The following is an 18,340-nucleotide window of genomic DNA, read 5'->3' on the forward strand; positions in this document are numbered from 1 at the left end:
CTGTGGATGTTCATGTGGGAATCCAGAGAACCGTGTGTGTTGCCTGGCCCTCTGCCGCGGGGCAGCTGGCGGCCACCGTGGGAACAGAGGAGCCTTTGGGCTGATCCAGCACCAGGGCTCTTCTGATGTTCTTAAAGAACAAGAAGAAATCTATACAGCCCCAAGAGCCGCTTCCTCCTCCCCTTCCCTGTACAGCCCCAGCTCATGAACACCGTATTACACACATGAAGTGAGCCAAATTAGGCAGCGTGAGCCAGAGACACGAGTTCAAATCCTCTCTGGGTGGCCTTGGACCACTTAGTCTCAGATTCTGCCTCCTGTGCAATGGGAGCAAGAGTGATCCATCAAAAGTGATGAGTGAGGATTCAAAACTGCACTGCATGTTAAAAATGACACACCCCTCGCACCCACCCTCTTTCGGGGGAGGCAGCATGGAATCCTGGCCAGCAGAATCCTTTCTGACATTCAAGCACAGCTCAGCTGCACAGCAGGGATGATGTTTCTGCAGGGATGATCAGAGGGTGTGGCGAAGCTACGGAAGCCCACGGCGCAGCAACCCCGGCCCTTCCCACCGGCCAGACCCTTTGCTCACCCACCTACACAGCAGGAACATGGCGATGAAGCAGGCCACGGGGTTGGCAATGTTGCTGAGCACCACGGACAGGTGGTAAGCCATTTCCCCGTACGGCAGGCAGGAGTAGCTCTGCACAGAAGGCAAGACCCCGTTGGTCAGAGCATTGGAGAGCCCCAGCAGCACCAACAGAAAGATGTTCCTCCCAGTCCAGAAGGTGCTGGCAGCAGCTGCTGCTGGGCTGGCAGAATCTCCTGCAGGTGTGTTCTCTGTGGTGTGGTCAGACATGGGCATGCTGTCATCCTGCAATGTGATGAACTCCTCGGTCTCCACACTGTTCTTGGAAGAGCTCCTCTCCTCCGGAGAGCCACCCTGCCTGTGCCAGACCACCAGTGCCAGGAAGGCAAGTGCCGAGATGACCAGCAGGGCAAGAAGCAGCCAGAAGTAGGTGTTAGCTGAGAAGTTCTCCTCCAGATGGTGCGGCTGTGTGCCGTTGAGGCACTCCAGCTGCCCCACTCCCTGGCCCAAGGCAAGCACGCAGGGCAGGAGGGCGCTGAGACCCTGCCCGATGAAGAAGGTGCGGATGAACAGCTGCGGGAATTGGTACATGAAGGGCAGGAAGGAGACATTGGAGGTGCAGCACACCAATGCCAGCACGAAAGCCAAGACCAAGAACCCGACACTGTGCGGCTCGCCCGCTAACACGGCCGTGCGATCCCAGAAGAGGGCCAGGAACAGTGCGGCCCCCGTGGCCAAGACCTGGATGGCGTGGATCAGCCACTGCTCCTTCAGCCACCCGGGTGCAAAGTGGTGAGCCAGGGTCACACTCACGGGGCCCACATTTCCCAGGGCAATGAGGACAGACAGGTAGGCAGGGAGGTTCCAGCCTGCGAAGAGGAGAGGTGGAGTTGGGCTCTGCACAGAGACTGCATCACCTGGGAGTCCCTGCAACCTTCCCACACCCCCTTTTTTTAAAAAGCGAGTTCCTGAAGGCTCAGAAACAAGGCCAGGCCTTTGGCCGTTGTGTCTTCTCCTGGTCCATATCCCCCACAGCTCAACATGGCTCCTGCTCTCCAGCTCTCGTCCATATCTTCTCAGCTTTTGCCAGTGTAGCCAGAACTCTACAAAACTCTGACCACGGCAATTAAAGCAGGTCACACAACTTGGGAATATAGAAATGGGTATAATTTAACCTGCATGGAGAAATGTCTGGCTTTCTGATGGAGTACAAGACATCCCCCACATAGCCATGAAGGGTAATCTGATATTTAATCACTAGTCATCCCCAACGGCCTGGCCGGATGCCACAGATTTAAGAGAGGGGCTCTTCTTCCAGTTCCTGGACCAAAGGGATGGAGCAAGAAAGGCCTCCTTTGTTTCCCATGCTCCGCCTGTAGGATGATGCCTCTAAGGATGCCAGATGGGGGGCTCTTGCTGAGAACAAAGAGCTCTCACACAGACATGGTTATCACAGTGAGGGCCCCCCCCCCCAAGTTTTTAAAAAGAAAAGAAGCACAAATCCTTCTTTGCCTTTGGCAATGCAGAAAACAATTATTTTCTTTATTGCAGTTATCACTTTTGCCTTGCTGCATGGCGTGTAAAGGAGGTAGGAGCCAATATGGAGATGTCTCCGGAGTCCCTCCTTCTCCGCCTTCAGTAAGGGTTCTTTCCTTGGCTTTCTCATTCACTCTCCCTCATCCACCCGCCCCCCCACCATCCTGAGATGAAAGAAGACTCCTCCCTGAAGTTCTGTGTGCACTGAAGAGAACTTGAGGAGGGGGTTTCTTACTTACTGCTCCTGAAACAGACTCCACCTCTTCCCTGAGGCCTTGAAGAGTCAGCCACGCACTGGACTTTGCAAACACTCAGCCGCAGCAACAGGTCCTTGCTGCTGCGTGTCTGCAAGCCAGGGGCAAAGTAAGGGGCTGGTCCCCCTTCTACGTTCTCCAGGTACACCAGAGGATGCAGAAGGGGTGGGGGGATGACCACCTGAAGCAGGAGTGGGGAACCACTTTCAGCCCAAGGGCCAAACTGTTCTGGGCAAGCATGTCAGCAACTGCATGCCAGCAGCCACCAAAGTGGTTAGGGCCACCATACTGCTGGCATGTGGTCCCAACGTGATCACCCAGACCCCATTCTCTCTCACACATACACACACACACACACACACAGAAATGCACATGGGTGGCAATGGAGGCTTTTTAAAAGACTCACTGCAGTGGGACAGGGGCAATTTTTCAGCCCCACTTGCATTGGGGAAGGGGTTGTTGCTGAAGAGGAAAGGGCTAATTCTCCCCTCTTGAGCACTGTGTGAACAGAATGCTGGATTAGATGGACCTTGGTCTCATCCAGGGTGTTCTTTTGTGAGGCTGCTGTGAAAAAGGCAAATTCCATGCTGCGGATCATTAGGAAAGGAATTGAAAATAAAACTGGCAGTATCATAATGGCGTATACAAACCTACGGTGTGACCACACTTGAAATACTGTGCATAGTTCTGGTCCCTGCACTTCAGAAAGGATATTACAGAGCTGGAAAAGGTGCAGAAAAGGGCAATCAAAATGATCAAGGGGCAGGAACAAGTCCTGTATGAGGGAAGGTTACAATGCTTGGAGTTTTTTAGATTAGAAAAAAGGTGTTTAAGGGTGCAATCCTATCAGGATAGGCAGCTGCCTCCGAACCTGGAAACAACTGCCTATCCAATGCAGGGAAGGAGAAGCCCGCACTTCAGCCACCCTGCATTTACAGCTAGACAGCGGATTTCAGCTGTCTAGCCGCAGGAAGGTGGAGTGGGGGAAGTGGCTGCCAGACGACACATAGGATGGAACGCTCCATTTTTGTCGCTCCGCACTCCTCTTCCAGGCGCGGAGCCGTTCTGAGCTGCCTGCGACGCAGCGTGTGTGTGTGGGGGGGTGGTGTCGCACGAAGGTTGGTTCTCAGGGAACCGACCTGGGACTGCGGGCTCTGAGGTTGGTTCCTGGAAACTGACATATCCTATGGCCGTCTACTGACTAGCAGCCACTGGATTGCTCCCTAGGAGATGTAGAAAATTATGCATGGTATGGAAAAAGTGTATTGGGATAGGGTTTTTTCCCCTCTCCCACAATACTAGAACCAGGGTCACCCCATAAAGCTGAATGGTGAGGCAGGACAGATAAAAGGAAGGAGTTCTTCACACAATGTGTTTTGAAAAGATGCAGTGATGGCCACCACCCTGGATGGCTCTAAAAGGTTAGTAGAAAAAATCATTGAGGATAAGGCTATCCAGGGTCACTAGTCACCATGGCTATATATTACCTCCCGTATTAGAGGCAGAGGCAGAAACACGACTGGGTTGCATTTGTGCCGTTTGACCACTGTGGGAATGGAATGCCTGTGGCTGGATTGAGCAGGGCTCTTCTGGAGTTCAGGGAAGCCCACTAAAGTTGCTCCCTTCCAGCTGCTGTCCATTTTTCGCCCAACAAGCTGGACTGGAGCTCTGATCACAGCAAAGGCTCCTTCCCTTCTGCTGCTGGTGCCAGCACATCCCCAGCCCCTGCTCCTCACCTTCTGGCAGCCTGTTCACCACCACAGGGAGCTCCACCCAAAGGGAGTTAATGGAGACCCAAGAGCCCATCCCAAAGAGGGCCACAAGTATGTGGGTGACCACAGCCTGGCCACTCAGGGAGGCAGACATCCTCTTTCTCTGGGGAAGAGAGGGAGAGAAGAGAAACTGAGTGTGACCATCATCTGCAATGACAGTGAAATCCAAGAACATTTAGCCGTGTTTGCTCACATCCATCCCTGCAATGTTATCCCGGCCTCACTGGTCCTTCCCCTCTTGCTGTTCTCTCCTCTTGGACATGGATGGCAGTGCTTCCATCCTCCTCCCCCTCGCCCTGGGGTCTCCTACGTGGTGCCCGTGGGCACAGCAGCACCCTTGGAGACCTCCGGCGGTGCCTATGAAGCTCTCCCTGCCCAGCCCCAACAGAATTTTTTTTTTAAGGTAGGAAAAAACACACAAAGTACCAGGCTTTCCCTCCTGTTCCTGAACTTGCTGCTGATCAGCTGATCAGCTGTTCAGCAGGGAGGAAGAGCAGGAAAGGCGTGCTTTGTGGCTCTGCCCAGTCCTTGGCCTCTGCCCTTTCTCCCCCTTTCCAGACTCTATTCTGCTCTCTTTCAACACAATCCCTTGTTCTTGCTATTGTTCTCTCCCCTCACCCTCACCATTTCTCTTGCTTCCCAGGTCCTAGCCTTGCTCTTTCTCTTCCCCCCAACCCTTACCTTGCTCTTCTCTCCTAGCCCCCGCCTTGCTATTTCGCTGCCTCACTTAACCTTGCTATTTCTCTCCTCTCCCTTCCACTTTACCTCAACATTTCTCCCCCTTCCCACACTCTTTTTCACACACACCCTTAATACCTTTCCGGGCGGGGGCTCTGAGCAGGGCAGAGAAGGTGGCAGCAGTGCCAAGCACAGGGAGAAGTGTGGGGAGAGGGACGGAAAACATTTTCTTTCCTTTGGGGCTCTGGGCATTTTCCTTTCCTTTGAGGGCTGGATGAGATGGACAGAGCAATCCTATCTTGGGCTACTCAGAAGCAAGTCCCACTGAGTTGCATCTAAGCATGCATAGGATTGTAACCTTAGAAAGGAAGGATGGGAGAGTCTAGATGAAGGAAGGAACTGGTGTGTGTGTGCATGAATGAGTGCGTGTGCGTGCACAGCTCTTTCACAAGAGGTGGATTGTGTCTCACCAGTTTGCCTCCTGTGAAATGGGTATTTTGTGCCTGTGTGGGGTCAAATATATGGTTTGGTTTCGGGGTTCAGATTTAATTACATTTGTGATTAGCCACATCCTCCACAGGTTCCCTTTTGTGATAGCACCCATGACGCTTCCTCAAATTTCCAAATGTGCCCCTGGGCCCCAAAGGGTCGGGGGCCCCAGTCCTAACCCACCAAGAGGACTGTACAATGCTTGGCGATACACGTCGTGTCATTCCTCAGGGAGGTGAGCCATATACAGGCCTGCTGCATGGAAGCAACTGGCTCTTGGACAGGAAAGAATTTCCGCTCCACAATCCATGGGATGGAAGCTCCCTGGGACCAAAGGAAGCAGGAGGCTGAGGATGGCACAGCCATACCTTTAGTGAAGACAACCAGCTTGGAAATCCGGAACAGGACTGTATCTTGCAACATGAGCTACACAGGAGATGTTCAGGGTCAACACTGCTCAGCCCTGCGGGTGGAAAAACAGACTCTCTTTTTAATCAAAGACGCGGCACACAGATGAACTTACAAAGCAACCTTATATTGTGCCAGACTATTGGTTCATCTAGCCCAGCCTTGTCCACTTTGGCAGTGGCTGTCCAAGGTCCATTTTTTTAACTGGAGATGCTGGTGGTGGCCTGCAAATCTGCTGCATGCGAACTAGTGCCACAGTCCTAGCTTCTGCACTCAATGTAAGTGCAGCAAAAAATAAGTGCAGGTGCACCAATACAATTTTGGCAAGAATCTGTATTTGCATGCAGCTGTGTTCTGAACCCAATGTGAACATTTTCTCTGGACTTTTTAAGAGGAGCCGTGGGATGGGCAAGAGGAACAAATAGATATTTGAGAGGTACGTGACTGGTGGTCACTAGAAAAGGCCAGGTAGCCAAGTTCTCCCTCTTTATTAAAGGTATGTACAAACTGCTTTTCCAAAGCTCAAGGCAGTGAACCAAACAATAAAAAACAACTAAAACAATATAACACATCAGCTACAGTTACAAAGCAAAACCACTGGAAACAAACACTCGAGAGTTTGCATTTGCTACTGTCATGCTTCCGAATACATTTCCGCAAGCATAATGGTTTGAAACATGATTTTCATTGTTAAAGAAAAGATTCTGTCCTAGACAGCAACTATCATAGAGAAGTAGCAGGCCCCCCTGCCCCCCAGTCTTTAATGCCCTCCAGTGACCAGAGTGAGAGAAGAAAATGGAGATGCACCTGTGTGGAGATGAGCACGAGAAGAAGAGTAAGTGAGATCAATGGACAAGATGTGGCTGGGTATAGAGTGATGGGAGAGATGGTTCTACTGGAGGAGGGGGCCAGAAGGGAGAGATGAAAGGAGGGAAGAAGACCAAGAAGGAGGAAGCTGCACTAACTTGCCTAAGAGGTAACTAAGAATCTGGGTGACAGGTACAGTGAAGAAGGGAAATGGCAAAATGTAAAAGGAACAGAAACTGAAGTGGCATGACTCAGTCACAGCTTAGACGTGGGAAAAGGAAAGGAAGAAAGGGAGGGAGCAAGGAAAGCATCAAAAGACTACTCCAAACCTGTAAATCTGGGGGTCAAGAAAAAGAAGTTGGGGCTCATGTGGGAGGGTAGGAAGAAAGGCTTAAGAGTTTTAGCATTATTATTTATTGCATTTCTATACCGCCTCATAGCTGAAGCAATCTGAACATGTTACAAAATTAATGTGCTGAACTTCAGGCATCCAATAGGAAACGTAAGTGAAACAGATATACAAGATTGACTACTGGTGAGCCGGTCATGGTAGAAACAAAGATTTGGAAGTCCTTAGAATACAGGTAGGAGCACAAGCCATCAGAACAAATGAGATCACCCAGAGAGGAGAAGGAGTTGTGGCCAAAGACAGCAAAAATTCTCAGCAGTTGCAGGAACAGAACCAGAGGAAGGACTGGAATGAGATTTGCACAGAGCGAAGTCATTGGAAACTTGGTGCAGAAAGAAGAGGCTGCCCTCTTTGGTGGCTTAGTACATCTTATCTGAAGGCTGCATGAAGACCAAAGGACAGCAAGGGCAGATGGACAAAGGAGATGTCAAAGCTGGTGTGGAGGTTTCCACACACTGCCTGCTGACCTGTAGGCCTTGCTCTCTGCTTTTATGAAGCATCCCAGCATTCTGCTATTTTCACACAGTTGTCTAGTACCTGAAAAGGAGGCTCCATTCCAGCCCAAGAAATGCAGAGAAGCTGCTGAAATCACTGAGATCTAGGCAAAGCTTATTCAAGATGAGACCTGCGTGCAGGACATGACGTCTTCACCCCTCCGGCACGCCGATTGTCTCCAAAAATGTAGTCCTGACATTGCTGTTTCTGTACCACTCCCTGGATCACATGCAAAACTGTAAATCTTGCCTCAAGGCACCAGCCACGGATATGTTCATCAGGTGATGCTTTGGGAACCTTCTTGCTTCGGTCAGGAAGCAGGATGGTTATGCTGTGAGATTAACACATTTTAAATTCTTTAGCAGCCCCGTGAAAAGGTGGAAGACAACAGAAGAAGCCAATGTGGCTTCACAAAAAGCTTAGACATGACCTGAAAACAAAAAAGGACACATATAGGAAGTGGAAAGAAGGCCAAGCAACAAAGGAAGAGTACAGGCAGGTAGCACAGAATTGCAGGGATGGCGTCAGGAAGGCTAAAGCTGAGAACGAGCTGAGGTTAGCGAGGGACGCTAAAAACAACAAAAAGGCTTTCTTCAGCTACGTGCATAGTAAAAGACAGAGGAAAGAAATGGTGGTTCAGCTATTAAATAAGGATGGCAAAATGATAACAGATGACAAAGAAAAGGCAGAGGTGCTCAATTCCTACTTTGGCTCAGTCTTCTCCCAAAAGAGGGTCTATGAGCCCCCTGGCAAAGGCGAAGTACAGGCTGAAGGGGCAGGATTGCAGCTTGAGATCGACAGGCATATGGTCAAGGAACACCTCATTACTTTGAATGAGTTCAAATCTCCAGGGCCAGATGAACTGCACCCTAGAGTAATAAAGGAACTGGCAGAAGAACTCTCAGAACCGCTGTCTATTCTCTTTGAGAAATCATGGAGGACGGGGGAAGTACCAGATGACTGGAGGAGGGATAATGTTGTCCCTATCGTCAAAAAGGGTAAAAAGGAGGAACCTGGGAACTACAGACTAGTCAGTCTGACATCAATCCCTGGGAAAATTCTGGAGCAGATGATAAAGCAATCCATCTGGAAGCACCTTGAAAACAATGCCGTGATTACTCGAAGCCAGCATGGATTTGTCAAAAACAAGTCCTGCCAGACAAATCTGATCTCATTTTTTGATGAGATCACCTCCCTTGTGGACTGTGGGAATGCTGTAGACATCATATACCTCAACTTCAGCAAAGCTTTCGACGAAGTGCCCCATGATATCCTGATGAGCAAACCAGCTCAATGTGGGCTAGATGAAACGATGAACCAGTGGATCCACAGTTGGCTACAGAATCGGGTTCAAAGAGTGCTTCTCAATGGGATCTTCTCAAACTGGGGAGAGGTAACGAGCGGGGTACCGCAGGACTCAGTCCTGGGCCCAGTGCTCTTCAACATTTGTATTAATGACTTGGAGGAGGAGGTGCAGGGAATGCTGATCACATTTGCAGATGACACAAAATTGGGTGGGATAGCTAACACCCTGGAAGACAGAAACAAAATTCAAAGTGATCTTGATAGACTGGAGCGCTGGGCAGAAAACAACAGAATGAAATTTCATAGGGAGAAATGCCAAGTTCTGCACCTAGGAAAAAGAAACCAAATGTACAGTTACAAGATGGGGGATACTTGGCTCAACAACACTACAAGTGAGAAGGATCTTGGAATTGTTGTCGATCACAAGCTGAATATGAGCCAACCATGTGATGTGGCTGCAAAAAAAGGCAAATGCTCTTTTGGGCTGCATTAATAGAAGCATAGCTTCCAAATCCTGGGAAGTACTAGTTCCCCTCTACTCAGCACTGGTTAGGCCTCATCTGGAGTACTGTGTCCAGTTCTGAGCACCACATTTTAAGAAGGATGCAGACAAACTGGAGAGGGTTCAAAGGAGGGCAACGAAGATGATCAGGGGACTGGAAACAAAGGCCTATGAAGACAGACTGAAAGAACTGGGCACGTTTAGCCTTGAGAAGAAAAGACTGAGGGGAGATAGGATAGTGCTCTTCAAGGACTTGAAAGGTTGCCACAGAGAGGAAGGCCAGGATCTCTTCTCGATCATACCAGAGTGCAGGACATGGAATAATGGGCTCAAGTGACAGGAAGCCACATTCCGGCTGAAGATCAGGAAAAACATCCTGACTGTTACAGCAATACGACAATGGAACCAATTCCCTAGGGAGGTAGTGGGCTCTCCCACACTGGAAGCATTCAAGACGAGGCTGGACAACCATCTGTCAGGGATGCTCTGACTTGGATTCCTGCATTGAGCAGGGGGCTGGACTCGATGGCCTTGTAAGCCCCTTCCAACCCTACTATTCTATGATTCTATGATTTTAATTCTGAGGGACGACCGGAGACAGGACTTTTGCCACTGTTCAAATTTTAATGTTTAAACTCAGGATTTGGGGCAGAAAAGCCGGAGTTTTTTGCTCCTGTGGCTAGGATATTTTACCCCTAAGAGCAGCTTCATTTCCTGCACAAGCAGAATCTTGTGGCATCCCCTTCTTCCTTTTTTTCCTGACATGGCTCTGCAAGTGTTCAATGCCTCAAACCCAAGAACAAAGCATGTCAGGTACCATACTTCCCTTTTTATTAACTTCTCTATCAGCTCGCTGCCCTCTCTTCCTCCTGTTTCTATCCCCATTTTTCTGGGTAACAGGCAGCTTTTCCCTGGTCCTTTTCCTATCTTTAACCAAAGCTATTTTGGCTCTGGCGAGATAGGGGGCTTCCCTTCACCACCCTTTTAGAAGCACCAAAATCTAAGTTCTCTGCTCAAACCCCAACTAGGTTGCTCTCTCTTTGGTTTCCCTTCCTTACCCTGCACACTCTACCCCTCACCCTCCACAATATTCCCCTCCCTTCTCCCCAAAGGCTCCCCCCTTCCCAACTCTATCTGCTCTTCTTGCACCCTGAAATATCATTCTGTTCCCCACTATCCATACCCTCTCTGCACTGCCCATTTGCAGAACACTCTCCCCCTGTAAACAATTCCCCTAACTGGACCAGAACCTCGCCTGCCTTCCTCCCTAGGTTCTGCCCCCCCCTTTCTTGATAATTTATTCCCTTTTCCTCCCTTCCCAATGGATCACTGTCCCAGGATCTCCTTCCCTCCAGGAAATACACTTCCCAAGCACCACTAAGACACTGACCCAGACCCATCTCTGCACATCTAGAAAAACCCTGCCCGCCTTTCTCTTCATAGAACCTCATTGGTGTCCTTCTGTCCCTCTTCTCGTCTTGACCCCCTCCTCTATTAACAAGCCTCCTTCCTTCCAAAGCTGCTTTCCAGCCCCTGGAAAATCCGCTTCCCTAATCCCAAACAAGGATTATTCTGCATGAATGGATTTTAACTTTATAAACGCCTGTTGCTAATTTACACTTTTGAATATAAGCCTTATTCTGAATTGTTGAATGTCTGTTTTGATTCTTTCAATAAATTGGTGTTTTGGTTGGGAAATGGATGTCTTTACTCTCCAATTCCCCTTAACCTTCAAAGGCAGCCTTCCCCAACCTGGAGCCCTCCAGATGTGTTAGACTACAATACCTATCACCCCCGGACAGCATGGCCATTTGCACTCCAACACTCAAATATCCTACATGTATTAGGGTAACATATCAAAACAGCACACTCTTGCCTGTAACCCACAACTTTGGTAACACTGCCTGGGTCCTGGCTTCAACCCCAACTACACATCCAGCTTCCACAGGCTGTCCTTTCTAAGCACTCCAATCCCCCCCGCCCCGCCATCTTCATACAATCTCCCTGGGGCTTTACTCCTTATAGCTAGGAGTTTCCAGTTGTGCCACAGATCACGGGATAAGGCTCCCAACAATTCCAGAAGGCCCCAAGGATCTCTATTTCACCAGCAAAGTCTGAAGCTCATCTACTAGCCTTAGCCAATTGCTTGGAAAATTTATCAGTTTTTATGAATACTCGCAACTCTTCATTTTATTAAGTGTGTTCCTGAGAATTCAGAAGAAATACGGAAAACATAAATAATGTTTCTTGTTGAAGTAAACAGAAATAAACTTATTCCAGAAAGGGAAACAGAAGGATTGGAATGTGCTATCGTTGCAAATGCAAATTCAATCCTACAGAATCTCACAGGATATGAAAAGGCTGGACTGTTGCACACGGAAGTTGCCCAACATTTCCAGTCAAGTCACAGACCTAGGAAAGGCCTCTCTCTCACACAGACACAGGAGAGCTAGTCAGAGCAGGCAACAGATGGGCTAAGATAGACAATAGTCTGATTGGCTGTAAACGATCTTTGGAAATCAGTGATGGGAGCATGATTTTACCTGTTTGTTACATCATCCTGGTTTTTGGTTCTGATTCATCCTGATGCTCCTGTGCATGGCAATGATAAACTTACACTGACCCCCAATTATTATAAATCAAAAAAGAAATCGCCTGAGTTTTTCTTGGATGGACATTAAGGGCACAATCATATGCATATTTAGATGGAAAAAAGTCCCACAACTCCCAGCATTGTGCCCCAAAGTGAGAAGGTGCAGCTTCATCTTTCACCACAAGATGGCAGTTTCCACCATCTCATATTTAGTAACAGGGCAAATTTATTTCAGTTCGAAAAACACCCAAATATGCCCCCTGAATGTGATCACAACTGGAACACAAAAAATTCCAAACTCTACAAAACTGCAAATTAGGTCAAGATATGTATTTTTTCCAATTTCTATAATTTATTACAACTGCAAACCTATTGCCTATGATGCCCTGCTGACTGCCCAATCATTTCATTTCTACATCGCCTAATAGCCAATCACCATAATGCTCCCAAAGACACCCACCAGGCAGTTGGATTTGCAGCTGAAAGTGAAGCAGGAGCCCGGCTCAGTCAAATGAGCCCTTGCGCGGGAACAGCAATGCCGCACGAGCATTCTTTCAATAAAGCACTTTTACTACAGAAGAGAAACAGCAGGCAGGCAGGATGGCTGGCTGGCCCACCACAGGGCAGGTTTCCTCTTGCCTACAACAAACAGGAATTGGGAGTACGTCCAGTTCCAGAATGGCGCCATAATATCTGCTTTCCCTGCCAAAATCCAGCCCAAACACGCAAGAAGTTCTTCTCCCCCCTCAGCTCGTTTTTATTCTATTTCTGCACCTTCAAGGGATGGACCTCCTTTGCATAAACAGTTGCACAATGCTTGCGTGCTTGCCTGCCTGAACCTCCCCCATAAGTTCTTACCTCCTACCGGTTCCAGGGGCAGCCTCTTCTGGAAGGCCACATCACTTGAGGTGGATAACCAGGCAGCTGGGTACAAGGCGTCAAGCGGTGCCACAGGAACATCAGATACCTTCTGTGTTGTCAGGAGTGCCTTTCCAAGGATCCTGAAAGCACAAATTTCATCATCAGCAGCAGAATGAAAAGCCAGCACCGCTTGTTGGAACAGGAGGCGCTCAGCTAGAAAGCTCACTGGGTGCTGGCCTCGGGCAAGTCACTGCATAAACTGCCTCACTGGGTTCTGCTTAGGCTAAAATGCTACTGTGAGCAACTTAGAGGAATGCCACAACGCAACGTCAGGAATAAAGTAAATGGAATCACTTTCTCTACCTGTGCCTGTCACCTCCCCCTGCACCATCTTTCTGGCCAACTCATGAGATCTCCCCAGTCTCCCCTTGAAGCCTTTTGCAGAGCTTAATTCTCCCTAGATCAGGGGATTCATCCATCCCCCCCCCCTTTCTCTACTATCTTCAGTACCTAAATAGGAACATCCCTGACCTCACTTGCCCCTCTTTGTACAGGCAGCTGTAGTTCTTACTTCTGTTAAGATTCCCTAGTAGCTCAGCAGCAGCCAACACCAGTTTTGCCCTTCAGACCTTCAGCTGTTCATTGCCATTTACAGCTCCAAGTGAGAGCCTTATAAAGAGCTTCGGAACAGGTAGCTTCTAAGCCCCTTGCTGCAAAATCAACGTATCTTGCAAGCAGAGATACGGCACAATCTTTTGTCCCTGACATGAAAGATAAAAGGACAGTTTCTCCTGTGACTGATTAACACATTAAGGAACAGGAAACAGAGGGTAGGACTAAACAGGCAGTTCTCACAATAGAGGGAAGTAAGAAGATGGGCCCCCTGAGGAACTGTATTGGACTAGTGCTTCTTAAATCTGCAGTTTGGAGTGAGCAGGGAGGTGGCCAAGATTGCAGACTACACCAAAGTATTCAGGATGGTGAAAATGAAAGTGGACTTCGAGCTCTAAAAGGACTCTCCAGACTGAGGAAATGGGCAATAAAATTGCAAATGAGGCAGTTCAATGTAAGGAAATGTAAAATGATGCACACTGGGGCAAAAACACGCACTTGGCACTGGCTGGCCAGAAAAAGGATCTTGGGGTTGTGGTGGAGAGCTTGATGAAAATGTCAACCCAATCTGCAACTGCTGTGTAAAAGAGACATTCCATGTTGGGCATAATTAGGAGAGGAATTGAAAATAAAACTGCCAATATTATAATGCCTTTATACAAATGTATGGTGTGACCACATTTGGACTGCGTTGTATATTTCTAATTGTTGTTGTTGTTCAGTCGTGTCGGACTCTTCGTGACCCCATGGACCATAGCACGCCAGGCCTTCCTGTCCTGTGCTCTCTCCCGGAGCGTGCTCAAGTTCATATTCTTTGCATCCGTGATGCTATCTAGCCATCTCATCCTCTGCCGTCCCCTTCTCCTTTTGCCTTCAGTCTTTCCCAGCATCAGGGTCTTTTCCAGAGTTTTCTCTTCGCATTAGGTGGCCAAAATATTTGAGCTTCAGCTTCAGTATCTGTCCTTCCAATGAGCACTCAGGGTTGATTTCCTTTAGGATGGACTGATTTGACCTCCTTGCAGTCCAGGGGACTCGTAAGAGTCTTCTCCAGCACCACAGTTCAAAAGCATCGATTCTTCGGCGCTCAGCCTTCCTTATAGTCCAGCTCTCACAGCCATACATTACTACTGGGAAAGTATTTCTAATTACTGCTCCTCAAAAAAGTTATTGCAGAGCTGGAAAGGGTGCAGAAAAGATCAACCCAAATGATCAAGGGTCAGTGGTCTTGTAGGCCCCTTCCAACCCTATGATTCTATGATATAGGGAAGGGGCTGAAGCAACTCCCCTACAAGTAAAGGTTACTGCATTTGGGGCTCTTTAGCTAAAAAAAAAAGAAAAAGATTGAGGGACATAGCAAGTCAGTTCACATGATTGCTACAGCCCATTGTGGCTTATTTAAGCCACAGTGGTGTCATGGATCTGCCACAAAAGGTTGGTGACACAGTCCTCAATGTGCTCAAAATAATTACTTAAGAAAGTGATTATTCCCCCACCACCACCACACACACACACACACACACACACACACACAAGCTGTCTTGTGTTAGAGCTGCAAGCCCCAGGCAATTAAGCATGTTGCATAAAAGGTAACTGGGAATCCAGAGAATTAAATAAATAAGGTAACTGGGTCCAACAGAGAAGACTCAAGCAAGTTCACAATGAATTCTGGGCAACTGGCATAAAAAATAACAGTCAAGTTAACCTGGATAGTATCCAAAGAGAAAAGCTTGCGTTAAAGCCCAATCACTTGGGTCAAAAAGTTATTTGAGTAATGAACAGCTGTGAGACGGTATTATTCTAGGTCAAAAGTAAACAAAGTTTTCACATCAATTAATGAACAAAAAATACTGTATAATGTATACATATCAAAAAGCTGGATATACAGATGTCTAGAAAAATCTATAGACTTAAGTTTAATTGGCAAATTTTGTGTAAGAAGTTATCATCTCAAGGTGTAATTCAAAACTGATCTTATCTAGTCTGAAATACATACATGTAAGCCTTTTATATATGTTCTGATTTTTTAAGAATGTTTAATAACAATGAAATAATTAAGGTTGTGAGCTCCAATTTATAGGACAGTAGATAATATTAGTTATGAGGTAATTTCTACATAAAAAAGCATAAATACACTTGCAATCAAAATTATTCAACCCCCATTGCAAATCAGGTTTATTGTCAAAATTTACAGACTTTCAGCTGTTTGCAATGAACAAATCAAACAAAATTGAAATAGCTCAACACAATGAATGCTTCAAGTGGTTCCCTCAAATTCAACTGAAAATGCAACTTATAATGACTTCCCCAGTCTCAAAATTATTCAACCCCTTCATGGCAAGCATCTTTAGTACTTAGTAAAGCACCCTTTTGCTGTTATGACCTGCAGCAAACAAGATGCATAGCCAGACACTAGCTTCTGGCGGCGTTCCTGAGGAATCTTAGCCCATTCCTCATGAGCAATGGCCTCCAGTTCAGTAACGTTCTTGGGTTTGCATGCTGCAACCGCCTTCTTCAAATCCCACCAGAGATTTTCTATGGGGTTCAAGTCAGGTGACTGTGATGGCCACTGTAGAATCTTCCAGGACTTCTTCTGCAACCAAGCCTTGGTAGAGTTTGAGGTATGCTTGGGATCACTGTCCTGTTGGAAGGTCCACTGACGCCCAAGCTTCAGCTTCCTCACAGACGGCATGACGTTTTCTCCTAGGATTTCCTGATACATCAATGAATGCATCTTGCCTTCCGCACGCTGCAGGTTTCTAGTGCCAGAGGATGCAAAGCAGCCCCAGAGCATCACCGAGCCACCACCATGCTTAACTGTAGGCAAGAGTATTCTTTTCAGCATATGCTTCATTCTTCTACCTCCAGACATACTGCTGATCCATCGGGCCGAAAAGGTCCAGTTTTGTTTCATCACTCCACAGAACAGAATCCCAAAACTTCTGTGGCTTATTTGTATGATTTTGAGCATACTGGAGCCAACTTTTCTTGTGCTTTTGGGTCAGTAGTGCTGTACGTCTTGGAGTTCTGGCATGGAAACCTTCTGAGTTTAGTATGCGCCTTACTGTGCTCACTGAAACCTCGGTGCCTGTTGCCACCAAGTCTTGCTGCAGGTCTTTTGCAGTCACTCGAGGGCTTTTCTCAGCCTGCCTTCTCAGAAATCTGGTTGCGGCCATTGATAGTTTCCTTTTTCTGCCCCGTCCAGGTAGTGTAACCACTGTTCCTTTAGCGCTGAACTTGCGAACTATGCTTCCTACGGTGTCTCTAGGAACATTCAGTGCCTTCGCTATCTTTTTGTATCCTGTTCCTTGTTTGCGAAGGGCGATTATCTCTTAACTTTTTGGACCGCTCTTTTGACATAGCCATATTGCTAACATGCAGTCACATGCGACACTCAACAAACCCCTCGCCAGCGCAGGTATGTTGTGTGTTCCAGCTCAAGCACACCTGGTGCAACTAATGAAGCCCTTGATTTGTTGCATCAGGTGTGCTTGAGACAACACCTGTTTTGCATATTTGTGCTGTTGTGAGGGATTCTATTCAGGGGGTTGAATAATTTTGAGACTGGAGAAGTCATTATAAGTTGCATTTTCAGTTGAATTTGGGGAAACCACTTGAAGCATTCATTGTGTTGAGCTATTTCAATTGCTTTTGTTTGATTTGTTCATTGCAAACAGCTGAATGTCTGTAAATTTTGACAATAAACCTGATTTGCAATGGGGGTTCAATAATTTTGATTGCAACTGTATGTGCTGATTTCAGAATGTGGGAGCTTCTTATTAGAAGCTCACCAGGCCTGTGCACCTGTCAGCTGAAGAGCCTATTTAGGACTGAATGGGGAACTTAGTGCTTAGAATGAGATCTCTTTTTTAAAGTATTAAGACTAGAAGTCTAAGAACAAGAAATGGTTAAGAAATTCTATTTCTTGTTAAGTTATTAAGATCTAAGAAACTTTAGAAAAGTTCTGTTTAACATCAATAAATGTTTTAATGTCATTTTATGCACGTTATATTTTGATAAGATGCTACGAGTATATTTCTAATAAAAATAAAAATGGATGAAAAAGATTCCTTCATTAATCGTTGTTAGTACAACCAAAATTGAATCCACCTAAAACAATTTTTGGTGTACACTTTGTTTGAAGTGTATTGATCAGCTATAGGTAGTTAACTGGCAGCCAAAGGCTTCCTAAATACTGGAACTACAGACTGAAAACACTTAGCAAAGACCCAAATCTGAAACAGTGGGTTGCGGTGCATACCAGTGACCATTCTAAGTATTTAAACCACATCACGTGGTCACTGTGGCTTACTGTGACATCTGAATCCAGCGATGGTGGGTTTTGGCACAGTTAACAAACCACCCCAGAAACCCAAGTCAGTCTATGGGTTCAAAAGGGTGGCCAGCAGGCGCCACAACCTACTGTGGCTTAAATAAGTCACTGTGGGCTACGGTGATCATGGGAAACCGGTCACAGTGTTATGTATGGTGGGGATATTTTTTCATTCCCCTCTTATAATACTAGAACTCAGGGTTACCCAATAGAATTGACTGGTAGTAGATTTAAGGCAGACAAAAGAAAGTATTTCTTCACCAAACACATCATTATTTTATGGAATTCACTGTTGCCAGATGTGGCAACAATAACCACTAGCTTTGATGGATTTAAAAGGTAATTAGAGAAATCTATGGAGGAAAATGCAGTTTTTAAGGCATTTGGCAAAGATGTCTAAAAGGAACCTCCAAGCTCAGAGGCAAGAGACCACTGGAGAGCGATTGCTCTAGAGCAGCCTTCCTCAGCCTGGTGCCCTCCAGAGGTGTTAAGAGTGCAACTCCAGCATCCCCCAACCAACACAGAGAGGGGCAGTGGCAGAGAAGGCTGTTGCCTTCGAGTCTTCCTTGTGAGCTTCCCAGAGCATTTGGTTGGCAGCTGTGGGACAAAGGATGCTGGATTAGGACTTCTGGTCCAATCCAGTAGGTCTGTTTCTATGTTGTTGTTGTTGTTGTTGTTCAGTCGTTCAGTCGTGTCCGAC

General features: G+C 47.1%; 1 protein-coding gene across 2 annotated transcripts in view; it reads right to left on the reverse strand.

The window, feature by feature from the left end:
- LOC146346453 (solute carrier family 52, riboflavin transporter, member 2-like) overlaps nucleotides 1-18,340 on the reverse strand; it is a 31,090-nt gene that overhangs the window by 6,441 nt on the left and 6,309 nt on the right. The window contains exons 2-5 of one of the 2 annotated variants that reach the window (XM_084848484.1): nucleotides 12,696-12,838; nucleotides 5,687-5,781; nucleotides 4,116-4,254; nucleotides 597-1,458 (exon numbers count right to left, since the gene is read on the reverse strand). In XM_084848484.1, the coding sequence (XP_084704610.1) occupies nucleotides 597-1,458; nucleotides 4,116-4,245 (992 nt within the window). In that variant the 5' untranslated portion in view covers nucleotides 4,246-4,254; nucleotides 5,687-5,781; nucleotides 12,696-12,838. Of the gene's footprint in view, nucleotides 1-596; nucleotides 1,459-4,115; nucleotides 4,344-5,686; nucleotides 5,782-12,695; nucleotides 12,839-18,340 lie in introns of those variants that run through there. The other variant, XM_084848483.1, reaches the window with a different exon arrangement.

The sequence above is a fragment of the Heloderma suspectum genome, chromosome 4 (genome assembly GCF_057233095.1).
Source record: "Heloderma suspectum isolate Gila_16-S chromosome 4, 16-S_ref, whole genome shotgun sequence".
NCBI lineage: Eukaryota > Metazoa > Chordata > Lepidosauria > Squamata > Helodermatidae > Heloderma > Heloderma suspectum.